We start from the raw sequence: 27,335 nt of genomic DNA, 5'->3' as shown, positions 1-27,335 counted from the left end.
TTAACAGGGAATTATGAGAGCCACATGCAAATGTACATCATCCACTTTGCTGTCTGGTGGCCTATTTCCCATAAAGGGAGTGAATAATAATAATGTTCTTACCAAGGGTAAGGGTCTTGATGAGAGGAGTGCTCAACTCTCCCGGTATCCACTTCATAGCCATAATTTATTCCTTAAAGAGCAAACAAGACATATCAAACATTTTGATTTGTGCATCTATTTTCATAACTACATTTAAAAAGAATGTCAAAACCTGGCAATGATCATGTCTGTATGTAATGTATCGGTATCTATGGAGCAATAGAACAACTTTTCATGGCTGTATGTAATGTATCAGTACCTATGGAGCAATAGAAGAAAATTAAAAAAGTATGTATGTAATGTATCAGTATCTATGTAGTTTAATGTTGTAATGTTTTTGCACCATGGAATTTAGGGACTACAATGGAAATAAGTGTCTGACTATTTTGTCATATCCCTGTCACGTTTTTTAAATGTATGTACTGTGTGTTTATGTGTTTTATTAACTGGCAAATAAAATCAATCAATCAATAAATCTATTACATGATAAGCGATGTTGTGTATTCACATACATGTAAATGGATGAAGAGGAAAAGCACAGATGAAAGCTGTGTCCCTTGACTGACTCAAAGAAATCTGGACACATGGTGGGTATATTCTTTATACAACACTCATACCAATTCTTTATGGGACGGTGAGACATATGGTCAGTGTTGACCGATGATTAGGCCACAGTGGCTGGCTGGAGGGGTGGTGTGTGGTGGTGCGGGTGATGTCTCGCCTTACCTGACAGATCCTCCTCCTCCTCGTCTCCAGAGCTCTGCTGCCTCTCCTGCGTGGCACTGTTTAAGCAGCTTATATGCTTTTGTTTCTGTTAAAAAAACACAAAATGCCCCAGTTAAATATTGACTCAAGACCCAGGTTTCGAACTTTCAGAGGCTGTGAGTTTGATGAGACAACACGCTCCGATGGCTGGCTCTTTGGGCCTTCTGATGAACAGAGTGGGTAAAAACAGAGCAGGGCAGGCTAAACTGTGTATTTAACGCCAAGAGGAGAAACAGTTTCCACGACACCATAATCACTCTCCACATTATCTTTGTATTAGGCAGGCCCCCCTACTCAGAAGAGATTGACTGATTTTCTTTAAATAAAACACTAACTACTTCCATATACAGTGGATTAGGTATCATATTTGACAACTACACAGGCTTCAAAATCAATAGAGAAGCTGAAAGGCTGTAAATGTGTCTAAAGATGATGACACACTAACACACCATGGTAAATCAACATAATAGCAATATAGATGTTTAAATCCAAGTTTCAGGCTAGGGGTTCAGTTTTCGCATCCAAGCGCGCTATTTGTGGGCACGAATACTTTGAACTCTGTGGGCAACAAATGTATGTTTGGCCTTACAGAAATTATGAAACAATGTAACATTTATATGACAAATACAGTGCATTCGGAAAGTATTCAGACCCCTTGACTTTTTCCACATGTTGTTACGTTACAGCCTTATTCTAAAATTGATTAAATCGGGTTTTTTTCCACATCAATCTACACATAATACCCCAACATTTTTGCAAATGTATTACAAATAAAAAACGGAAATATCACATTTACATAAGTATTCAGACCCTTTACTCAGTACTTTGTTGAAGCACCTTTGGCAGCGATTACAGCCTCAAGTATTCTTGGGTATGACACTACAAGCTTGGCACACCTGTATTTGGGGAGTTTCTCCCATTCTTCTCTGCATATCCTCTCATGCTCTGTCAGGTTGGATGGGGAGCATCGCTGCACAGCTATTTTCAGGTCTCTCCAGAGATGTTCGATCGAGTTGAAGTCCAGGCTCTGGCTGGGCCACTCAAGGACATTCAGAGACTTGTCCCGAAGCCACTACTGCATTGTCTTGGCTGTGTACTTAGGGTCGTTGTCCTGTTGGATGGTGAACCTTCGCCCCAGTCTGACGTCCTGAGCGCTCTGGAGCAGGTTTTCATCAAGGATCTCTATGTACTTTGCTCCGTTCATCTTTCCCTCGATCCTGACTAGTCTCCCAGTCCCTGCCGCTGAAAAACATCCCCACAGCATAATGCTGCCACCACCATGCTTCACTGTAGGGATGGTGCCAGGGTTACTCCAGATGTGACGCTTGGCATTCAAGCCAAAGAGTTCAATCTCGATTTCATCAGACCAGAGAATCTTGTTTCTCATGGTCTGAGAGTCCTTTAGGTGACTTTTGGCAAACTCCAAGCGGGCTGTCATGTGCCTTTTACCGAGGAGTGGCTTCCGTCTGGCCACTCTACCATAAATGGTTGTCTTTCTGGAAGGTTCTCCCATCTCTACAGAGGAACTCTGGAGCTCCGTCAGAGTCACCATCAGGTTCTTGGTCACCTCCCTAAGAAGGCCTTTCTCCCCCGATTGCTCAGTTTGGCTGGGTGGCCAGCTCTAGGAAGAGTCTTGGTGGTTCAAAAGTTCTTCCATTTAAGACTGATGGAGGCCACTGTGTTCTTGGGAACCTTCAATGCTGCAGACATTTTTTGATACCCTTCCCCAGATCTGTACCTCGACACAATCCTCTCGGAGCTCTATGGACAATTCATTCCACCTCTTGGCTTGGTTTTTGCTCTGACATGCACTGTCAACTGTCGGACCTTATATAGGCAGGTGTGTGCCTTTCCAAATCATGTCCAATCAATTGAATTTACCACAGGTGGACTCCAATCAAGTGGTAGAAACATCTCAAGGATGATCAATGGAAACAGGATGCATCTGAGCTCAATTTCGAGTCTCATAGCAAAGGGTCTGAATACTTATGTTAATAATATATTTCTGTATTTTATTTTTAATACATTTGCAAAAAAAATCTAAAAACCTGTTTTCGCTTTGTCATTATCGGGTATTGTTCGTAGATTGATTAAGATTCTTTTTTTTTTTTAATGCATTTTAGAATAAGGCTGTAACGTAACAAAATGTGGAAAAAGTCAAGGGTTCTGAATACTTTCAGAATGCACTGTATATATAAGTATCTGTCCATTGTAGTTGTTCTGTCTGTAGAATTGTTTGCGAGGACTAACAAATGCATGTCACTTTAAGCATATACAGCTACACATTCTTAACTCATTACCTTCAGCTTGTGTTGCCAGTGTGTGGTAACAGATAGACATCACTTACTGTTGCCCAGCAGTGGCTCCAGCCATGAAACTGGACTGTAAATGTCTCTTTTCAAAAAATATTTAGCTTTTGATTAGTTGCGATTTGAAACTGGACTGGTCCTGTGGTCTTGCGCCATTGTAGATGCTCACAAATGAAACGCTCAGTATGAAATCTATGATAGCCAAGTGAAACAATAGATTGTTTTACATTTCTGAGATTCTGGTGTGGAATGGAACCCAGCATGCCTTCACATCTCGTCTTTTCAGGTATGCTGCTGCAAAGCATTGTTTAGAAGATAATGAGAACCAATGACCGATCTCTAGCTACACCCCGGTGTCCTGACAATTAAACCGCTGCATTATACGGGTGCATTATGCGGGTGCGAATTATCAATATGGCCACGCCTCTGCTCTGGCCAGCTGAAAGCATGCACTGTTTCTCCAAGATAATTAGAGGAACTGCACAGCTCTTCAGGTAGGACTTTGACCCCAGATTTACCTTGATCATCCTGCCACAGCCATCCATTTAAAAGAGCCCATTATCAGTGGCTGTGGGAGGAAAACAAACACCACACAAGAACTCTGAATGCAGGGCTCGGCGCTGCCTTTTTACCTCTAATAGGAATACTTTCCACGGGGCTCTCGTCCTGGCTGTCCTCTTCACCACTTTGTAGTCCTGTCAGAAAGGGAGGCCCACACAGAGCTCAGAGACAGGGGGAGGCTGGGACTCTGGTTTTCCCTTTGTCTGAATAGAGCCCTATGAAGACAGGCTGCCAGCGATTCAGAAAGAGGCCTACGTTAAAAGTGTTGTGATTCTTTGTCATATGGGGGAAGTTTCATTTCAGTGCAGCGATTGTTCATACTTAACAGAAATGGTACCATTCTACCATTGCCCACATCCAAAACCTCTCTCTGTCTCGCTGGGCAATTACTGACTTTTTTCAGTTTGAGATGTTGTGAAAACTAAACTTGCAATATCTGCAAATTACTTCTGATTGAAATAGTTCTAGTCTAAAAACACAGGCATCATTGGACATGGTCATACTCCCAACTTCCCTCATTAATTTTAGTCTTGAGGCTGGTTACACAGTTCACTATCATAACCCGGAAAGTGATGCATCACTACTTGCACTAGCACATTAGCTACTGTAGTGGCCAGACGACATGGTGAGAGAGCGATAATGACCTTGCATCCCTGCGGCGTGGTGCTCCTGAGCAGGTCTGACTGGTCGGACCTCCGCAGCACTGTCGTAGAGGAATGAGGGAAGGCCACAGGAAGACGACTCACTGTCCACTTCCACCGTGGGGCACTCCTCGCTGGACCGGGACAAAAGTGTCCTCAGCAGCACTTTGGCCTGCAACCATGGCAAATTAAAAACACATTCTAATTACTCCCACATTGTGAAGGTAGCGTCAAATTGAACTCCTACCAATTAAACAAGTAATCTACCAGGCCTGGCTGTGGTACAGAGCACTGCACATCTCTCTCTCTCCCTCTCTCTCCCTCTTTCTCCCTCTCCCCCTCCCATGAGATTAGACAAGCACCTAAGGAATGCAATCATCCTCACATTAATGTGAAACACGTTAAGATATCTCCACTTGGCAGAGAGGATAGAGACAAACTGCTCTCTTCCTTCCTCTCCACTTATTTATCTCCTGGGAGACGAGGATACTGTGTGATGACATACGGATTCCTTTCACCGTATCAAACCAGCCATCATCATCTGAGAGTTAGGCCCTCTCTTGTCTTCAAAGGCTGCCTCTCAGCTCAGATGGCTGTTCACAACTTTTAATGAGCACTAATATGAAGGGGATGATCAGGAGGATTTTAGACACGGACAAACTTTAAGTACATGTACAATATTAGTTGTTATCGGCAGGTCATTGGGAGACTGACAGTGTGTACATGCTTTCATATCCTGAGAGGGGAACAAACACCAACTCCAATCTGATCTCCTCTTCAACACTGACAATCAAAAATGTCCTGATCCTTATTCCTGATATTTCTCTTTTTAAATACAGTCAAATGTACCACGGAGCAGGGAGAGCTCTCACAAACCACTGCATTTTAAATATCAATAAATGCAACTGTTGGCCCTTGAATACTCAAAGGGCCTCTTTGAGTGTGCATGCTAGCTGCATGCTCCCGTTTGTTACAGTGGTGAAGGCTGTGTGGCAAGACGTGAATGGAAATTCTGTTTGCTCTCTTGTGTGACAGTGAAGGAGAATAAGATGTTGTGAGTGTTTGTGATAGAAAGAGAGAGAGAGAAAGAAAGAAAGAGAGAGAGAGTGAGAGAGTGCGTGAGTGCGTGAGTGACTGAATGACTGAGTGACTGAGTGACTGAGTGAGTGAGAGGTTTACACTCAAGCTCTTCCTGGTGCACTTGGACATGATGATCAGGATGGCGGCACCTCTCTTCTCTTTGACAGTTCATATTTTCAAGAGCCTCTACAGCCTCTCTCTCTTGCGTCAGGGATGTCGCAACAACATCTCTAGCTCCACCACAAGAACCAGAGCTAAAACGCTAACAGCCCTTTATTGAATACAAATAAGATTGTTCTTTTTCAAAACTGATTATATTCAAAGAAATAAACTTCTCCTTTGTTGTGAAGGACAAATATTTCCTACTCCTTCATCAAATGTTAAGAGATGAATCTGTATAAACGTACACATTGATTTGGTTTGTAATACATTTACATGTTTCTCATTTACAATGACAACCCTGAGCACACAAACAAAGAAAGTAACAGAGAGGATTCAGGAAGGAAGATGCAATATGGGTCCCTTACTCTTATCCCTATCTTTCAGCCTATGTGGGCCTGGTGAATAGTCACTGTAATTTCATCGCCGGTTTAATTAGGCATACTCTGCTGCAAGGTCAATGAGTAGGGACTTTCAAAGACTCCCGCCTCGGTTGTGAAGAAGGTCTAATGCCTGCCTCACTCACACGGGCCTTGGCCACGGCAATACTTCAGCTAATAACAAATTAAAGGCCTGTGTTTTTCAGGAGAATAAGCCACAGGATGAAAGGAGTCTGGGCAGAGCCTGTTATTTGCAATTAGCGCATGGGTCAGAGTTTCCCTTCGGTCAAGGTCATCCTGTGTTGTAATCTGATGAGTGGGAATCACTGCATTTCACACACACAGAGACAAAGAGGCCCAAAGTGCTATTGCCTTCTTAACATCGATTGTCCATACAATGGCAACTATCTTTGAAAGCCAACTAACATTCGAAAGCCCCTGATATCGTGTTGTCTGTAAAAAATCTAAGATATCCTTGTAATGCATGACGTGCTTGCAGGGCTCTAAATCAAACTTTTTCATTCATAGCACTGGTGTCCCAACTTATAAAAGTTAGGAGCACAACATAAAATTTAGGAGCACCTGTCAAGACTTCCGCCGAAGCTGCCTCCCCTCCTTGTTCGGGCAGGTTTCGGCGTTCGTCGTCACCGGCTTACTAGCTACTGCAGATCCCATTCTCATCACTCCACTTGTCATGTCTTGTCTTGGCGGGCGAACGACTGGTCCATCTGAGGCAGGGGACGAGGACCGCACAGGATTACGCGCTGGAGTTCCGGATGCTGGCAGCGGGGTCCGGGTTGAACGAGCGGGCCCTGATCTACCATTTCCGGTGCCACCTAAGGGAGGACGTACGACAGGAGCTAGCCTGCCGTGATGCCATGCTATTGCTCTCTCAACTGGTGGACATGGCCATCCGGCTGGACAATCTGCTAGCAGCCAGAGAACGTCCTGGTAGGGGTCTGCCCGTTCCCACTCCGGACGACTCTGACACCGAGCAGATGGAGCAGGGGGGAGCCACCGGTCGAGAGACATTCTGGGTACGAAGAACGTGAAGGCAGACGCACTGTCTCGGCTGTATGACACAGAGGAGAGGCCCAGAAACAACACCCCCATACTCCCGGCCTCATGCATTGTGGCGCCGGTAGTATGGGCGATGGACGCGGATATAGCACAGGCATTACGCACAGATCCATCTCCACCGCAGTGTCCAGCTGGGCTGCAGTACGTGCCTGCGCTTATCTGTGATAGTCTGATCTACTGGGCACACACGACACCCTCCACTGGTCATCCAGGTATCGGTCGTACAATGCCCTGCCTGACCGAGAAGTACTGGTGGCCTACCTTGGACGTGAGGGTGTATGCACCTAGGCACCTCCCAGCGGGTAAGCTACAACCTTTACCAGTTCCACAACGACCATGGTCTCACCTTAGTATTGATTTTCTTACTGATCTTCCCCTCTCCCAAGGTAACACCACTATCCTGGTCGTTGTGGATCGCTTTTCGAAGTCCTGCCGCCTCCTTCCTCTGTCCTGCCGCCTCCTTCCTCTGCCCGGTCTCCCCACGGCCCTACAAACTGCAGAGGCTCTGTTTACTCACATCTTCCGGCACTATGGGGTACCAGAGGATATAGTGTCCGACCGAGGTCCCCAGTTCACGTCTAGAGTCTGGAAGGCGTTCATGGAACATCTGGGGGTCTCGGTCAGCCTGACCTCTGGATTTCACCCCGAGAGTAATGGGCAGGTGGAAAGGGTGAATCAAGATGTGGGTAGGTTCCTGCGGACCTACTGTCAGGACCGGCCGGGGGAGTGGTCGGTGTTCCTACCATGGGCAGAATAGACTCAGAACTCTCTCCGCCACTCCTCCACTAACCTAACACCCTTCCAATGTGTTTTGGGTTACCAACCGGTCCTGGCACCGTGGCACCAGAGCCAGACCGAGGCTCCTGCGGTGGATGACTGGTTTCCGCGTGCGGAGTCGACTTGGGACGCTGCCTACGTTCGCCTCCAGCGCGCTGTGCGTCGTCAGTGGAGTGGGAGGGGTACGGTCCGGAGGAACGGTGCTGGGTCCCAAGGAGGGACATCCTCGATCCCTCCCTGTTGAGGGATTTCCACCGTCGCCATCCGACTTGCCCTGCTCCGCGTCCTCCTGGCCATCCCCGAGGCCGGGGTCGGCGCACTGCTGGAGCCGCGCGTCAAGGGGGGGGTACTGTTACGACTTCCGCCGAGGCTGCCTCCCCTCCTTGTTCGGGCAGGTTTCGGTGTTCGTCGTCACCGGCTTACTAGCTACTGCCGATCCCATTCTCATCACTCCACTTGTCATGTCTTGTCTTGTCAATCACACACACATGGTGCTCATTCCCCTAATTAGTATGTGTATAAGTGTTCCCTCTGTTCCCCTTGTCTTTGTGAGTGATTGTTTCATTGTGAGAGTGAGTAGCTCGGTTGAGCTACTCTTCCATACGTTATTGCCAAGGTGTAATATTTCCCTTCTGATAGTTTCGTACTGACGCTGGGTGCGTTTTATTTATGCAAACGGAATAAACTCTGGACTTCGGTGTTTTACCTCCTGCGCCTGACTCCTTCCTTCACACCTCATCACAGCACCAGAATTCTTTATTTTTATCGATTGAGATATGGCCTATATACAGCTGCGGAAATAATAAAGAGACCACTGCAAAATGATCAGTTTCTCTGGTTTTACTATTTATAGGTATGTGTTTGGGTAAAAATAACATTTTTGTTTTATTCTATAAACTACTGACAACATTTCTCCCAAATTCCAAATAAAAATATTGTAATTTAGAGCATTTATTTGCAGAAAATGACAACTGGTCAAAATAACAAAAAATATGTAATGTTGTCAGACCTCGAATAATGCAAAGAAAATAAGTTCATGTTCATTTTTAAACAACACAATAGTAATGTGTTAACTTAGGAAGAGTTCAGAAATCAATATTTGGTGGAATAAACCTGATTTTCAATCACAGCTTTCATGCGTCATGGCATGCTCTCCACCAGTCTTTCACATTGATGTTGGGTGACTTTATGCCACTCCTGGCGCAAAAAATCAAGCAGCTCGGCTTTGTTTGATGGCTTGTGACCATCCATTTTCCTCTTGATCACATTCCAGAAGTTTTCAATGGGGTTCAGGTCTGGAGATTGGGCTGGCCATGACATGGTCTTGATCTGGTGGTCCTCCATCCACACCTTGATTGACCTGGCTGTGTGGCATGGCGCATTGTCCTGCTGGAAAAACCAATCCTCAGAGTTGGGGAACAGTGTCAGAGCAAAAGGAAGCACGTTTTCTTCCAGGACAACCTTGTACATGGTTTGATTCATGCGTCCTTCACAAAGACAAATCTGCCCGATTCCAGCCTTGCTGAAGCACCCCCAGATCATTTAAAAAAACATTTTAGTCATTTAGCAGACGCTCTTATCTAGAGCGACTTACAGTTAGTGAGTGCATACATGTTTGTTTGTTTTTTCATACTGGCCCCCCGTGGGAATTGAACCCACAACCCTGGTGTTGCAAACGCCATGCTCTACAAACTGAGCTACACGGGGCCCTACATGGATCATCACCAATCCTCCACCAAATGTCATAGTGGGTGCGAGACACTGTGGCTTATAGGCCTCTCCAGGTCTCAGTCTAACCATTAGACGACCAGGTGTTGGGCAAAACTGAAAATTGGACTCATCAGAGAAGATGACCTTACTCCAGTCCTCTACGGTCCAATCCTTATGGTCTTTTGCAAACCTCAGCCTGGCTCTTCTTTGCTTCTCATTGATGAAGGGCTTTTTTCTAGCTTTGCACGACTTCAGCCCTGCCCCTAGGAGCCTGTTTCGAACCGTCTACGCCGTGCAATTTACCCCAGCTGCCGTTTGCCATTCTTTTTGTAGGACACTTGATGTCATCCTACTGTTGTTGAGTGACATTCGAATGAGTTGGCGGTCATCCCAGTCAGTAGAGAGTCGTTTTTGCCCTCTGCTGGTCTGTAGCTTTGTTGTCCTCAATGTCTGCTGCTTGACCTTGTTCTTATGAACCACCGTGTTTGACATTTTAAGGATGGAAGCAACCTGACGCTTACTGTATCCCTCTGCCAGTAAAGCCAGAATTGAACCCTTCTTTTCCTCACTCAAAACTTTCCTTTTCAACTCTTTTGGCATGGTCAATATTTATTTTTTGATTAATATTACTTTTGAGGTACTATTAGCACTGTTTTTGCCATCCAGCTGGTCCTATTGCAAGAGGATAGTGATGACCACAGCAGTGGTTTTTATACTTATCCTCGTTAAATAAGATGTGATGTGATCACCTAATCAGTACCTAATTCAGTAGAATGAGGTGTGCCTGTGTTGGAATTCAACAGACACTGGAATGGAATGGCTGTCATACATGTAGAGATGCTGATTTAAGAAAAATGTGCAGTGGTCTCTTAATATTTTCCACAGCTGTATATATATTGGGCCAATAATGTATGTTTTAGCTACTTTTGAAGCACATGTTGTGCCATAGAAACTAATAATGTAACCCTGTAAATACATTTGTTTATTATAAAAAGCTAAAATGTTCATACAAATAGGTGTTACTGAATATTAGGTTTCTACATTGTGTAAAAGCACTATTTTCCTATTTAGATGCATTACATTGAACATCTATGTTTGTGAGTGAGGACATGCAAGAGATCAGTCATTCATTTATTGCTACGATCAATGATCTCCTGAAGAAGCTATCCCTTTTCCTTTCTTTCTATGCCCCCAAATGTTCGGATATAGCCTACTAGTAAAGTTACCAGGTTGTTAGCTAGATAGCTAGCTAATGAGGTAACATGACTGTACAAAGTGTAAACAAATGACCCATGAGTAGTTTTAGAATGGCCCGCGACATGGTTTATAAATGTAAACTGAGGCCCACCAATCCAACGTTGGAAGAAAAAAACATTGCACCGGTAATATGAGTCGTGTCTTTTGAACTGTTTGGGCTAGAAACAAGCCGTTTTCTCTGTAGTAATGGTACAACCACACAGAAGAGTATTAGGGCCAAGTGAAGAGAAAAAATACATAAACGGTGATGGGTGGTGGTACTTCGATTTTTTTGTTGTTGCACAGATAGTACTCTAAAAACTTTTAGAATAAAGTCCATCACATGTTGTGAATAAAGTGGCAATATTTTGTGAATAAAGTGACAATATTTTTTGAATAAAGTCAAAATTGTATTTAAAGAATAAATTAAACATTTTGAGAATGAAGTAGACATTTTGAGAATAACGTTGCAGTTATATTTCAAGATTAAAGTAGGGGATTTGTGACTCGTTTCAGGAAACTAGGCGTATGTCGCAGGTCACTACTACACAGGAGAACCATTTGAATTTTCTAGCTAGCTACATTTTCAGATATTACACGTTTCTAATTTTGACAGAAAGTGTTTTCATTTCAAGTTAAAGTGTACTGTTAGCTAGCTAGCTAACGTTAGCTGGCTGGCTCGCTAGCTAATGTTATGTGTATGATCGTATTATTCGTATCTCAGAGCCATTAGTTTGCTAACATTGAACCTGGTTGGTTAGCTACCTGCAGATTCATGCAGGGTAGTAATGTCATGAGTTGGGATTATGGTCCATTGTTTCGCTTGACTTTGCTTGGCTAGTTAGAGCCTAATGTTAGCTAGCTAACATTGAACCTTGTTGGTTAGCTACCTGCAGATTCATGCAGGGTAGTAGTGTCATGAGTTGGGTTCATTGTTTAGCTAGCTAGCTAACATTAGCTGGCTGGCTCGCTAGCTAACATTACGTGTATGATCTTATTATTCATATCTCAGAGCCCCTTGCTTGGCTAGTTTGAGCCTAATGTTAACTAGCTAACATTGAACCTGGTTGGTTAGAAACCTGCAGATTCATGCAGGGTAGTAACGTCATGATTTGGGATTATGGTTCATTGTTTACCTAGCTAGCTACATGTCTTAACAAAAGACTCCACTATGCAAGTAACCATTTCAGGTGTGTTCGTAAAATAAGTCTGTTCTCTCATTAAATGACCACTGACCATTTTACTCGCCCTAGCAGAGTATACCCCACTGACCATTTTACTCGCCCTAGCAGAGCTGGTTAGGCTTTTTTCATGTTATCCTGAGGTAAACAATGAACCATAATCCCAATTTTGTGTCTGGAAGTAGCTAGCAAGCTAGCCAATGTTAGCCAGTTAGCTTGGGTGCTTGACTGCCGTTGTAAGGTGAGAACGCTCAGATCAACCCTACTCGTCGGCCAGAGCATCAAGTGTGCGCTCTGAACGCTCCGAGAGCGAAACGAGATGGGTGGGGCTAAAGCTTAAGAGGGTGTGAATGATGCTGAATGGGTGTAGACAAAGTGTACTGTTAGCTAGCTAGCTAACGTTAGCTGGCTGGCTCTTCAGTAGGTACCAAAAAATTCAAAGGCCATTTTCTCAAAAGTGAGATTACAAGTTTATCAACTTTCAAAGCAGAATTACTTTCCCATTGTTCCCTTAAATGCAGTGTATGATATACCATGGTGTAGCTCTGTGTCTCTGCTTTTATCCAATGTAAAAAAAAACACAATTTCAAATTTTGCTACATAAGACCGAATCAAGGCTGTCGGTCACATTTGGTTAAGTGCATGCTTCCCTGGCTCCCTGTTGCTGTGCATGCCACCGTTGAAATGCCTGAGTTAGATGACCTGGTGAAACTATACTTTAGAATTGGCTTTAGTAACAAGGAATTCCTTGCTCTTTTACCACATAGTAACCATATTATTGTATTAAGTATTAGGACCTTGAAGAGGTTGCACCACAGATTGGGTCTTTTCAGAAGGAAGTTTGTGCAAAGTGAAATCAACAGTAATGGATAAATGCAAGGCTACAGATGATTGTATCTTCGTGTAATTCAGAGAGGTTTTGTAGTAACACAAGACACTATACAACAGATCTACAGTGGGGGAAAAAAGTATTTAGTCAGCCACCAATTGTGCAAGTTCTCCCACTTAAAAAGATGAGAGAGGCCTGTAATTTTCATCATAGGTACACGTCAACTATGACAGACATAATGAGAAAAGAAATTCCAGAAAATCACATTGTAGGATTTTTAATGAATTTATTTGCATATTATGGTGGAAAATAAGTATTTGGTCAATAACAAAAGTTTCTCAATACTTTGTTATATACCCTTTGTTGGCAATGACACAGGTCAAACGTTTTCTGTAAGTCTTCACAAGGTTTTCACACACTGTTGCTGGTATTTTGGCCCATTCCTCCATGCAGATCTCCTCTAGAGCAGTGATGTTTTGGGGCTGTCGCTGGGCAACACAGACTTTCAATTCCCTCCAAAGATTTTCTATGGGGTTGAGATCTGGAGACTGGCTAGGCCACTCCAGGACCTTGAAATGCTTCTTACGAAGCCACTCCTTTGTTGCCCGGGCGGTGTGTTTGGGATCATTGTCATGCTGAAAGACCCAGCCACGTTTCATCTTCAATGCCCTTGCTGATGGAAGGAGGTTTTCACTCAAAATCTCACGATACATGGCCCCATTCATTCTTTCCTTTACACGGATCAGTTGTCCTGGTCCCTTTGCAGAAAAAATGCCCCAAAGCATGATGTTTCCACCCCCATGCTTCACAGTAGGTATGGTATTCTTTGGATGCAACTCAGCATTCTTTGTCCTCCAAACACGACGAGTTGAGTTTTTACCAAAAAGTTATATTTTGGTTTCATCTGACCATATGACATTCTTCCAATCCTCTTCTGGATCATCCAAATGCACTCTAGCAAACTTCAGACGGGCCTGGACATGTACTGGCTTACGCAGGGGGACACGTCTGGCACTGCAGGATTTGAGTCCCTGGCGGCGTAGTGTGTTACTGATGGTAGGCTTTGTTACTTTGGTCCCAGCTCTCTGCAGGTCATTCACTAGGTCCCCCCGTGTGGTTCTGGGATTTTTGCTCATTTTGACCCCACGGGGTGAGATCTTGCGTGGAGCCCCAGATCGAGGGAGATTATCAGTGGTCTTGTATGTCTTCCATTTCCTAATAATTGCTCCCACAGTTGATTTCTTCAAACCAAGCTGCTTACCTATTGCAGATTCAGTCTTCCCAGCCTGGTGCAGGTCTACAATTTTGTTTCTGGTGTCCTTTGACAGCTCCTTGGTCTTGGCCATAGTGGAGTTTGGAGTGTGACTGTTTGAGGTTGTGGACAGGTGTCTTTTATACTGATAACAAGTTCAAACAGGTGCCATTAATACGGGTAACGAGTGGAGGACAGAGGAGCCTCTTAAAGAAGAAGTTACAGGTCTGTGAGAGCCAGAAATCTTACTTGTTTGTAGGTGACCAAATACTTATTTTCCACCATAATTTGCAAATAAATTAATTAAAAATCCTACAATGTTATTTTCTGGATTTTTCTTTCTCAATTTGTCTGTCATAGTTGACGTGTACCTATGATGAAAATTACAGGCCTCTCTCATCTTTTTAAGTGGGAGAACTTGCACAATTGGTGGCTGACTAAATACTTTTTTTGTGAAGCTTAGTCACGCACGACGCCGACGGCAGTGTACGACCAAGGGTCCCAAGGCGATATGGCATATGGACACAATGACAAACTGGAAGCACATGATATTGCAATAAATGGCTGCATAGATGCTTTAGCCGTTATGTTTTGTGAGTGGAACCCTTGTTACTAAAGCCTTAGGTTTTCCCAGGTCATTTATACAGTGCACAACAACATGTAGGCATGCAATTAACCAAATCCCCTACCTTAATCTTGAAATATAACTGCGACTTAATTCTCAAAATGTTTACTTTACTCTCAACATTTTTACTTAATTCTCTAAATAAAATGTAAAGTCTATTCTCAAAATATAATTTTGAGTTTACTCAAACTATTTAGATTTTATTCTTTAAGTTTAATTTCAACTTTATTGTCGAAATATTGCCACTTTGTCTAAATATTGGCAATTTAATTTAGACTTTATTCTCAAAAATGTATTTCAACTTTATTCTAGAAGTTTCGACTTTATCCTTGTATTTCAAGTTCTCTAAGTACTATCCATGCAAAAAACTAAAAACTGGTACTACCACCTATCAATTTTTTAAAATCACTTGGCCCTAATAGTCTTCCATACAACCATGATGTTAACGAATATGCGCTCGCTTTTGTCTTTAGGGCACTCGTAAAAAAGAATGGTAGAGCGAAGCCTTATCACTAAAACAATTATTATTACAGTTAGAAAGATATGGCATATAGAATAAAAACCGGATGAACATCATGAAAATGATCGGAGAGGTTGAGGGTAGAGGAAGTTCAGGAGTAAAAACAAACAAAATAGAATTATTGTAAAATTGACTGTGTCCATAAAATGTATATAGTATGTATAAGCTGGAAGTAGAGGCCTAAGCATTGTTGTTCACTAGTTTACTCCAATTAGGGAAGGGGTGGTGGGGTTGGAAAGTAATAAAGTAATAAACTGGTGCTCCCAAATAGAAATTCCAGGTAGCAAAACAACATTTTTGGAGTATATGCGACCAAACTGGTCGCACTTTAGAGCCCTGTGTGCTTGCAGTGCATGATGACTGCTTCAGTAACAAGCCAGAAGTGGAGAAAACCTGGGATTCAAACCCCTGGAATCTGTTCTGTATGTAAAATAAACTGTACTCTAGTGTATTGTGAGATGCATACCTTGGTGCTATAGCAGCAGTGGAGTGAACAGCTGGACGAGGCGCTTGGTGGTGAGGACATGGTGGTCCTTCAGCAGAAGGGCGTGCTTGAACCAGCGATCCCACAGAGGAGCAGCATCAGGGGGGAGACAGGAGCTGCAGAGTGGAGGACAGGGGTGGAGACACACAGCATCGTGAGGGAGGAACACAGGCTTGTTTTCTGAATGAATATGTACCATAGTAAGATACAACATAAACATATTTCCTTACAGTGAGAGAATGTATCCATATACTGTAAACACTTCACAAATATAAACCATCATGTTCTTCATGTTTTCGGCTCATTCATGCCTGTATGGTGAAAATCCTTGTAGATGCAAAGAAAAACACATGGTACACACAAAGGAAAAGTGGAATAGTTTGACATCTTGATATATTGAAAAGAATGGGAACTTAATTTATAATTGTGAATGGAAGTTAACCTAACGACACATAAGTTGGCTACATACTGAGAAAAAGTCAAGCAACCACAGTAGGGTTTAAAACATCTCAGGATTCTTTATTTTTGCCTGAATACACGTGAGCAGAAAAGGTCTTTCTGAAATCAATGAAGTATTCAGGCATAGCAGAGCTTGGAGCTATGGTTCAATGTGTAGCTCCTCATTTTCAAAAGAAACCAGTCACAGATAGGGCATTTAATTTGCTCATGACATTCACACACATAGAGTTAGGCTACTGCTGGAGGTTACACAAATGACCTTCACATTTGTGGAGAATGGAGACCAGTTCACGGCCATTCGATCCAATCTCAACCTGTTCTAAATGTGTTCTCCCCCCCTCATCTGAACTCTAGTCAAACTGTCAAGAAAAACACACAGGAACTAATCTGCTCTTTGTCTGAAGTGGATTCATCTTTGAATCGGTTCACTTTTCATTTTGACGGTAAGATTGGTCTATTGAACTAGGTCACTTGTAGAGCACTGATATCTCTGGTCTGAATGACTCTATTATAGCTCACATTTATTACAGGAACAGAGAGTTCAAAATGTCCCCATTTTGATTCACTCAGGCTTGGTGCAAGATTTAGCAAATATAATACAGAGGGACCCTGAAACAGCAAGACCAATTGAAGCTTTTTTCTACCAATGGTCTTAATGCACATATTTGCCATCTTGAATAATGATCAAAAAATAATATCAAAAGCAATCATAATTTTCTCTAGAAAAAATAACAAGGACACAAAGAAAGAAACATCCTGTACATGAAGGCTTCATTTCAAAGGGTCATAACATTACTGTGCTGACCAGCATGAACCTGAAGATCATTTTAACTGCCTCACCTACCAGAATGCATCAAATGATAAATATAATTTTCAAAAACAGTGACATCAAAAAGAATTATCTGGTGCAGAGTTCACAGAAGCCTTACCTTATTTTCCTGGGCTCGGTGGTCGACCAGTTAAAGCTAACTATCTCTTTGGGTAACAGGCATCCCTTTTATCATGGTCTATGACAACCTCTGAAGCTGATGAAGGACGACTGCTCCAAATGCATCAAGGTCCTCTCCATTCAAGCCTTCCCTGGCGTTACAAAGGCTGCAGAATATATAGAGGGGAGTGAGCCATCGCCATGGAACCCGGGGCTCAGTCCAGCAGCCCACAGGTCAGGGGTATAGAGCACAGCAGCTGTTCTCTGTACACCCCACGTTAGGGACGAGTCACACCACACACAGCAAACACATGGCAAAGGCCACGGCAGGACTAACACTCACAACTCACTAGCTGACAACTAGGTGACAGTAGTTCTGATCATTCTGGCAAAAAGGACATAATTGGGCAAGATGTTGGGCATGTTGTTTCCTTCCCTGCTTTCGATGGCAAACAATTATTGATAAAAAAAAAAAATCTTTATCGTGTACACAAATAGAATATCATTAGACAAGTGGTCACTTTTGTTTCAAATGCCACATAGCCAGTGTCACGATCGTCGGGAACAGAGGACCAAGGCGCAGCGTTGAATGCGAACATACTTTTTTATTAGTGAATTACACGAACAAAACAACAAACGATAACGTGACGTCCACGGTCTAACACAAACCACACTGGAACAAGATCCCACAACCACTGTGGGAAAACAGCCTGTCTAAATATGGTTCCCAATCAGAGACAACCAGCAACAGCTGACACTCGTTGCCTCTGATTGAGAACCACTCTGGCCAACATAGAAATACAACAACTAGAACGGACACAACGAGCACAAAACATAAAGAACACTCACACCCTGGCTCAATATACCAGCGTCCCCAGAGCCAGGGCGTGACAGCCAGTGAATTTACCTGACTCCCAAAAGCCAGAAGAACCATGATTCAGCTGCAAAGTGGTGGTTACTATGACAATACAATTTCTTTCAAAAACCCTTAGAAACCAAGATGTGTTGCAAGAGCGTTGTTTGTGCCAAGTGATGACACTTAATTTAAAGTGAGAGCCCTTGGCGGCATGATAATACATTTTCCTCCAGATCCACAAACACTAGTTGATAATGAAAGGAATTGCAGCCAAATTTAAGACCAATATAATTTCTAATGACGGAAACAGCTTAACTGACCACTTTGTTGTGTTTGCTATCACCAACTAATGAGACCCAGTACACATTTCTTTCTCCTCTGTGGAATAGTTATTCGATGCTCTCCAGTAGATGGAAGAATCCCTCCATGGATAGCCTGAAAGAACATACATGTCAAATTAACACACAGAGACAAAATGCCTGATGGATTTGCTCCATATTTGCGTTCACAGATTTTTCCAGTGAATATGATTTCACCTTGGTATTCAAGGTCTGCTTGTACTTGAGGTGTAGGTGTAACAGGAATGTACTGATGTGTGTGTGTAAGAGATCAAGGTACTATGGTAGCTTTTGCATTAATTGACATGTAAACCAATGTCAGAGATGGGCACAAACATTCAATTCAATGTAAATTTATGTAGAGTACCAGGCAGGAAAATAAAGTGCCTCAGCACTGGAAACATTAAACGTCAACTAGTAAACAGAGGGGTTATAAACAGAGCAAAACTGGTTCATAACTTACATAAAAGTCATGCCATTTCAATATAACAAAAGGTGCCTGGCTCAAAATCTACTTTAGGGCCTGGAAAAAACACATGGACTCATAAACCTATTATACAAAATACCAGTTTCAACCAAATTTGGACAGCTAACATAGCCCAACCTCCGAGTCCCAACAAGAAAAAACCCAAAGATTATTTCTTTTGGTGGGAGATGTACACTTTAATCTGTCCATGTGAGGCTATGAGAAACGGATGCCTAATGCATGTGGATTTTGGGAACATTTCTTTCCTCAGTATTCAGCTCTGGGTGGCCCTCATTGAATTCCCCAGAAACCCCAGCTGAAATCCTGAGCCACCCAACATAAAAGGGGCAAAAATAATTTATGACAATCTATAATGGGCTCTGGGGTTAGGGGTTAGGGGTCAGCAAACAATTGCTCCTTCCTTTTTGCAGGTTGTTTCCTGGTAACATCCTGATTAAGCTGGCAGCTTGAATTATATCCATGACATTCTGTAGTGCACCATCCATCTGCACTAAGTCCTCTTCAATGCAACTGAAGTAGCTTGGGCAAAACCTCTGCCCCCCCCTCTCATAGTTATCATCTTTCTCTCCACGTTATTTGTCAGTGCTCTTCAAAAAGGGACCTTTTTACAAAAGAAAAGTGAATGTGTTGTGTGCACCAAACCTCGCCATATTGTTGTAAGTGCTTTATCGCGAGGTCTCAAACCACACGTTTTGGTGAAGCTGTGTGTGTCTCGGAGTCTCGACATCATCAGGAGTATATTGTTAGTAGGGAGGAAAGGGTCAGCCTCTTGGGAGCAATATTAGTCCACAATCATCTCCTTTGTCTTGATCACGTTGAGGGAGAGCTTGTTATCCTGGCACGACACGGCCAGGTCTCTGACCTCCTCCCTATACAGTGAGGGAAAAAAGTATTTGATCCCCTGCTGATTTTGTACGTTTGCCCACTGACAAAGACATGATAAGTCTATAATTTTAATGGTAGGGTTATTTGAACTGTGAGGGACAGAATAACAACAACAAAATCCAGAAAAACGCATGTCAAAAATGTTATAAATTGATTTGCATTTTAATGAGGGAAATAAGTATTTGACCCCTCTGCAAAACATGACTTAGTACTTGGTGGCAAAACCCTTGTTGGCAATCACAGAGGTCAGACGTTTCTTGTAGTTGGCCACCAGGTTTTCACACATCTCAGGAGGGATTTTGTCCCACTCCTCTTTGCAGATCTTCTCCAAGTCATTAAGGTTTCGAGGCTGACATTTGGCAACTCGAACCTTCAGCTCCCTCCACAGATTTTCTATGGGATTAAGGTCTGGAGACTGGCTAGGCCACTACAGGACCTTAATGTGCTTCTTCTTGAGCCACTCCTTTGTTGCCTTGGCCGTGTGTTTTGGGTCATTGTCATGCTGGAATACCCATCCACGACCCATTTTCAATGCCCTGGCTGAGGGAAGGAGGTTCTCACCCAAGATTTGATGGTACATGGCCCCGTCCATCATCCCTTTGATGCGGTGAAGTTGTCCTGTCCCCTTAGCAGAAAAACACCCCCAAAGCATAATGTTTCCACCTCCATGTTTGACGGTGGGGATGGTGTTCTTGGGGTCATAGGCAGCATTCCTCCTCCTCCAAACACGGCGAGTTGAGTTGATGCCAAAGAGCTCCATTTTGGTCTCATCTGACCACAACACTTTCACCCAGTTCTCCTCTGAATCATTCAGATGTTCATTGGCAAACTTCAGACGGGCCTGTATATGTGCTTTCTTGAGCAGGGGGAGCTTGCGGGCGCTGCAGGATTCCAGTCCTTCACGGCGTAGTGTGTTACCAATTGTTTTCTTGGTGACTATGGTCCCAGGTGCCTTGAGATTATTGACAAGATCCTCCCGTGTCGTTCTGGGCTGATTCCTCACCGTTCTCATGATCATTGCAACTCCACGAGGTGAGATCTTGCATGGAGCCCCAGGCCGAGGGAGATTGACAGTTATTTTGTGTTTCTTCCATTTGCGAATAATTGCACCAACTGTTGTCGGTGATCAGACCTACCACTGCTGTGTCGTCTGCAAACTTAATGATGGTGTTGGAGTCGTGCCTGGCCATGCAGTCATGGGTGAAGGTTCTCCCATCTCCAGAGAAGAACGCTGGAGCTCTCTCAGAGTGACCATCGTGTTCTTGGTCACCTCCCTGACCAAGGCCCTTCTCCCCCGATTGCTCAGTTTGGCCAGGCGGCCAGCTCTAGGAAGAGTCTTGGTGGTTCCAATCTTCTTCCATTTAAGAATGAAGGAGTGTTCTTGGGGACCTTCAATGCTGCAGACTTTTTTGGTACCCTTCCTCAGATCTGCGTCGCGACACAATCCTGTCTTGGAGCTCTACGGACAATTCCTTCGGCCTCATGGCTTGGTTTTTGCTCTGACATGCACTGTCAACTGTGGCATCTTATGTAGACAGGTGTGTACCTTTCCAAATCATGTCCAATCAATTGAATTTACCACAGGTGGACTCCAATCAAGTTGTAGAAACATCTCAAGGATGATCAATGAAAACAGGATTCACCTGAGCTCAATTTGAGTCTCATAGCAAAGGGTCTGAATACTTATGTAAATAAGGTATTTCTGTTTTTTTATTTTTAAGAAATTTGAAAAAAATTCTAAAAACGTGTTTTCGCTTTGTCATTATGGGGTATTGTGTGTAGATTGATGAGGAAACACATTAATTTAATCAATTGTAGAAGAAGGCCTGTACATATACTTTTGAGTTTCACCCCCCAACAGTTACTAGTCTACCAACACATACAGTATACTGAGAACTAGCATAACACATATAGAGGAAAGCTGTTTATTACAGCTAGGTCTACAGCCTACAATCAGACTTTTTCAGAGGACAGTAAAGGTCTGGATTGATGGACGGAAATGCACACTACCTTCACAGTGCAATCCATCACAAGCAATCCTTGAAATCAGAGGACACCAAGTGCTAGATTTCTTAGTGTGAGTGCCTGTCCACATGCCCACCCTCCAGAACACTCTATGGAGCCACAAATATCCTCCTCCACTCGGACTTCCTGAGGTCTCTCAAGCAGAAAATTGCTTGGTTACAGCATTATCTTGGATTATGGCAATAATGTTTGTCACAGGTCCTTAACCCTCCCTACAAGTTGCGCTGAGGCTAAGGCCCCTGCTGTTGAGCTGCACTGAGTGCAGTGGGTCGCGTGGAGTGTGACTCCCATCATCCTCTCTGTCAGCTGCAGATGTGGCACAAGTCAACTGTCTTGAGCATAATCCCCAGTGCAACCTACTTATCCTGCAGCCCAGTTCAGTTTAGACACTCTGGAACATCCTAAAGTAGAGCTGTAGCTTTGCTTTAGCATGCCCCTAATTCACTCAACAATAAACTGCCCGAATTAAACAGATAGCTATCAAAAATTAAAAGAACAGTGTTTGTTATGATGGCTGAGATAAGGGGTTGCCTCAATTGAATTTATTCAAATTAATTGACAGCTGACGTTATTTCCAGTATAATGTAACACTTCACAAAACCGAAATGTAATGTACATAGCTCATACATACCTCTCCGATGGTATTTCTGAAGACGTGGATTATCTACTTGGTTCAGGTCTGTTCCTAGGCTCTGGAGTGTCAAGTGTTTCTTGACTGTGTATGCTGATGCTGTGGAGATCACTCTCCCTGGGTGTAGCACTCCTCTGGTGGGCCTGGTGGGATGTGTCCTCCTGCTATGGCCGTCTACATAGACCACATTGCCTGGCACCTTTGGTACCTCAGCCAGGTCAGACTCAGTCAGCGAGATGGACAGGTCACTTCCACTGCTGGTCACGGAGAGCTCCACACTGGAACTGGATATACTGAGGGGTTCACTCCTCTCTGAAAACACATACACAACAGGCTATTTGAATCACTGTGTATATAGAGTATTATTAGTATCATATAATATAAATTATTTTAGAAATTCCTTAAAAATAACACACATTTCAATCAAACTGCTAAGAAATAAAGTACTAGCCAGTACAGTGAAACAATGGAGAACATACAGTCTGGATATCTTCTAGTATGTAATTTCTTTCAGGAATAAGATCACTAACCTGGCACATCTTGAGATTATTTCCCCAAGTCAGTTTGAGGCGGTGATCTTTGCAGGACTCTCTCCACATCTTTTTTTATGCTATCTTGATGGGCAGACCCTCTACCCCGAGTGTATTCTGCAGGTGAATTCCTGTCAAACATATGGCTGATACTGCTGGGCGATGGGCTATTCTTCTCAGACCTCGTCAAGGTCACTCGAGGTGTAGGCGGTTGTTCATCACCTCCAAAAGGCACGCCGGCACTGGCTGTTAAGCTGGATGGAACCACTGCCGCCATCCTTTCATGTTTGTCACTCAAATTACAGCCGTCGGGGGAATCGTTTGAGCCTGAAATGTCATCTGATAAACGCGCTCCGCTGTCGGCAACAACCTCTCTGGAAACTTTGGAGTCCTTCAAAAGGCCACTTTGCCGGTGTTCTGAGGCACGTGAGCGATGATTGGGGCGAATGATGCTCGGCTTGTTGTAAGTGTACACTTATGGTGGCATCTTCAACTGTGGACTCTCTGGAAGTCTGCCGACCCATGAATATTACAGATGGTTGGTATAAACCCTTGGCATGTGGAGAGGGGGAATCACCCTGAGGATGGCCATGTAATACATATCTCTGAAAAACAGGAAATAACCAGGTGCATACAGGTAGATTCATGGTTACTCAATGTCAAATAACAAAATGCTTATGAATAGCAAGGCATATTTGGAGATAATATGTAGGGATGCAAGTGTATTGTGTAACTCTAATTAAAGTAACAATTGACTGCTACTTGATATCCTTATGCTCAAATAAAAGAGCAAAATGTTTCTAGTCACAGTCCCCCTTCCAATTTCCCAATTCCAATTGCTATGGTATTATAATTAAATTGGGATATAATCAGAATACCACATCAAGTACCATTAACAATTAGACAAGATTGGCAAAATCGCATCAAATGGTCAAGGATACCCTTCATTCACAAGCAGCAGAAACAGTTTGTGTTGGTATAATATTGCTCTTACAATTTTCTGCTTGTATAATTCTGTTTATTCTCCTTAAATGCAACACTTGCAAATCAGGTTATAAGGGCTTTTTCCTAAAAAAAAAAAAACTACTCTGAGTGTTTTAAAAGTATAACTTTTTCTGTTAAAATACTGTTTATTTGGGTCAAGGTCATATTTCTTTTCAAACCGTCTTTCAGAAGAATGTTACACAATCCATGTTTTAACTTTAATCTTATAAGCAATCCTCTGCGTAAGTTGTGATTCATGTCTGCTATGGCACCAAGGGGGGAAGAGAAAGCTAAAAAACCTTCCTCCAAACATAATAACAAAAAGCATGGCTTCTGTTTCTTTTCTGATAAGAGTCTTAAATACCAAACAGTTAGCTGCTTAATAACATTCACTGTAAACCATGCAGCTCTGCCCAGCAGATCCACAAAGCAGGTAAAAAATAAGAAAAGTTAATTTCTTGGCTGAGTGATTCCATCGGAAGCTGCAGGGCAAAGTAGAAAGTGTTTCACTAAAGTAGCAATTGATTCTTCTATCAATCTGCGGAACGCGCGTGCTCTTCCAAGGAATGCATTAAATATGAAAATCATATCCCGTTATCACATGTCTCCAGCTTTCAGCCCGGTAAGCTTCCCTTAATGAATACTGCAGCCTGAGGGACATGCACACTGCTAGTAATGGCTTGTATGCATAATGGAGTGACGGTACCATTTTGCTCATTACAATATCGCCAAGCTGAGGGGGGTTTTGCACACAGTCACAAGTGACTGCTCTAGACAGCATGCTCCAAGTTATTATGAGATGTCTTAGACATTTCATCTAAAAGAGCATTACTGCTTTAAGTGAAGGAAGAAGCAGCTATGGGCTTGAACTACATTGCTTGTACAGAGGAACAAGCCAGGATTAGACACCTGCACTATTACAGATACATAGTTAAATGTATACTCCTCTACAGATTTGCTCTGCATAATGTCTACTTTTCTTTGTTGTTCCAATGCTGAAAACACAGTTTGATAGAGCTAAGATTTGCATTGAGAAGAGCATACTGTGTGAGTAAAATATGTTTGGCCAAATCTTCAGATATTCTAAAACCTATGAATTGCAGAATATATACACAATGTGGTATACATTTCCCTAAGACTATTTTACACTGTTAAACTGTTTATTCATATAAACAAGCATCCATTATATAAAATGAATTGCACAGAACATAGGGCACCCTGCAATAACAAACTACTACTACAGCCAGAAGGAAACATAGCCTAGTTACAAGTCACGTCTGTTCGTTTAATAATGAGTCAACTTATTCTAATCAAAGGTTAGGCCTAGATTTCTTTTAGAATGTACTATTTGATCATTTCCAGAGATTACTTATGTTACCTTGTCAAGACCATTCTTCTTCCTCGCTGCCATACATCTGGAAATTCTATTCAAGCATTGAACCTGTGAAAAACAGGAAAAACACGGTCAATACATCAATATTAATTTAGAAAATGTCCTTTTCAAAGTGAGCAATTATCCTAACTATTGCACCATTGCTCAATGCAAAGTTTAATAATATCCAAAATCATAGGATATGGTCCCTATCAGAAAAAGTGACATAATGCACATGTAATTTCATATTATCTGGGTAATTGTATACATAGGATGTTTATTCAGAGCGATAAAACTGATCAAACATGCTCTGCAAACACAGGCAGACATGGAAATAGGAGCTGGTGAAATCCATGTCAGTCACCACAGGTAGAGTATTCCCCAGTGAGTGTCCTCCACGGTGCCTGCCAACACTCTTAATCAATTATGTGAGTAGCCAGACGGACTGCCCTAATCCCAACTCCAATTTAACAGTCTCATGGTGCAGTTAAAGGCACTGGGATTAACTGTAATATCCCAGGCCTTTTCTTCAAACAATACCAATTGCCACACAAAAAGGCTACTTTTGTTGATCAACATTGCTACATATACTTGTTATCTATTTGCACTGATTCTACATTGAAAGATAACAGCAATGAAGTCACAAATGATTATGATTACGGTAATAAATGATGGCATTGTTTGTAAGGGTGTGTGGTCATACTGTATTCTGCTCATTGGAGAAATAGGCTGCATTTTGCTGCAATATACAAACAAATTGAATAGCTGAATTAGTCTAGTAAAATGTTCACAGCTGCAATGTAAGAGGCATCTTTTCATAGTTGGTGTACTGCTTAACAATTAAGTCTTAGCACACGTATAATAAGCAGATGAATGAAACAATGTGACAATAGAAAATACTGTAGTTTTTACAAATCAACTACAAACATTTATGACTCCTACAAAGCATAAAAAATAAACAAAGCAACTGCTTGAGGGGGGGTAAATAAACCTCTGGAGCACTTCACTGTCTCAATATTGGTAAATTAATTTAGCGAGTCATAATTAACCAATTTAGTTAATTTGATATTAAGCTGTTGAGCACTGTTGTTGACTTATAAGTGATAATCTTACCCGCTCATTGTTTTCTCGTGCTCATTTGGCTGCAGTGATAAACTGCAGTGTTCCAATGTGTACTATTGTTACATCATCAAGCAAATTAGTGTAAATATTCCTACAGTGTTTGCGGCAATTAGAGCATGATACTAAGCCAATAGAATAAGAACTCCATTGAAGTGCATGCATCATGTTTTTGAAATGCCCCTCCAAAATTGTCTTGTGAAATGGCCTTGTAAATCAAGAACACACGCACATTAACTAGCCTTCATTACATTAGGGACATTATTTTACATTTACATAATTTAGCAGACGCTCTTATCCAGAGCGACTTACAAATTGGTGTATTCAACTTATGATAGCAACTGGGACAACCACTTTTTTTCTTCTTTTTTTTTAGGGGGGGTAGAAGGATTACTTTATACTATTCCAGGTATTCCTTAAAGAGGTAGGGTTTCAAGTGTCTCCGGAAGGTGGTCAGTGACTCCGCTGTCCTGGTGTCGTGGGGGAGTTTGTTCCACCATTGAGGTGCCAGAGCAGCAAATAGCTTTGTCTGGGCTGAGAGGGAACTGTGCTTCTGTAGAGGTAGGGGAGCTAGCAGGCCAGAGGTGGATGAACGTAGTGCCCTCGTTTGGGTGTAGGGTCTGATCAGAGCCTGAAGGTAAGGAGGTGCCGTTCCCCTCACAGCTCCGTAGGAAAGCACCATGGTCTTGTAGTAGATGCGAGCCTCAACTGGAAGCCAGTGGAGTGTGCGGAGGAGCGGGGTGACATGAGAGAACTTGGGAAGGTCGAACACCAGAGGGGCTGCGGCGTTCTGGATAAGTTGTAGGGGTTTAATGGCACAGGCAGGGAGCCCAGCCAACAGCGAGTTGCAGTAATCCAGACGGGAGATGACAAGTGCCTGGATTAGGATCTGTGCCGCTTTCTGTGTAAGGTAGGGTCGTACTCTGCGAATGTTGTAGAGCATGAACCTGCAGGATCGGGTCACCGCTTTGATGTTAGCAGAGAATGACAGGGTGTTGTCCAGGGTCACGCCAAGGCTCTTTGCACTCTGGGAGGAGGACACAATGGAGTT

The 27,335-nt window shown here is 42.8% G+C and overlaps 1 protein-coding gene across 2 annotated transcripts; it reads right to left on the bottom strand.

Moving 5' to 3' along the window:
• Window positions 1–95: 95 nt before the first annotated feature.
• On the bottom strand, window positions 96–25,219 carry LOC121539171 (centrosomal protein kizuna-like). Of its 2 annotated transcripts, XM_045207435.1 has the most exons (9): window positions 25,172–25,219; window positions 22,810–23,414; window positions 22,280–22,591; window positions 17,059–17,224; window positions 15,653–15,786; window positions 4,361–4,529; window positions 3,788–3,850; window positions 808–892; window positions 96–172 (listed from the first exon to the last, which is right to left on the bottom strand). In XM_045207435.1, the coding sequence occupies exons 5-9, from the start codon at window positions 15,710–15,712 to the stop codon at window positions 154–156; spliced, it is 396 nt and encodes a 131-aa protein (XP_045063370.1). In that variant the 5' UTR covers window positions 15,713–15,786; window positions 17,059–17,224; window positions 22,280–22,591; window positions 22,810–23,414; window positions 25,172–25,219; the 3' UTR covers window positions 96–153. The 2 variants fall into 2 exon arrangements, with proteins under 2 accessions (XP_045063370.1, XP_041703411.1); XM_041847477.2 differs by lacking the exons at window positions 22,280–22,591; window positions 22,810–23,414; window positions 25,172–25,219 and having other exon boundaries at window positions 17,059–17,405.
• Window positions 25,220–27,335: the final 2,116 nt, after the last annotated feature.

This window comes from Coregonus clupeaformis, chromosome 25, assembly GCF_020615455.1.
Source record: "Coregonus clupeaformis isolate EN_2021a chromosome 25, ASM2061545v1, whole genome shotgun sequence".
Classification (NCBI taxonomy): Eukaryota; Metazoa; Chordata; class Actinopteri; order Salmoniformes; family Salmonidae; genus Coregonus; species Coregonus clupeaformis.
This window is presented reverse-complemented; position numbering and strand designations above follow the sequence as displayed.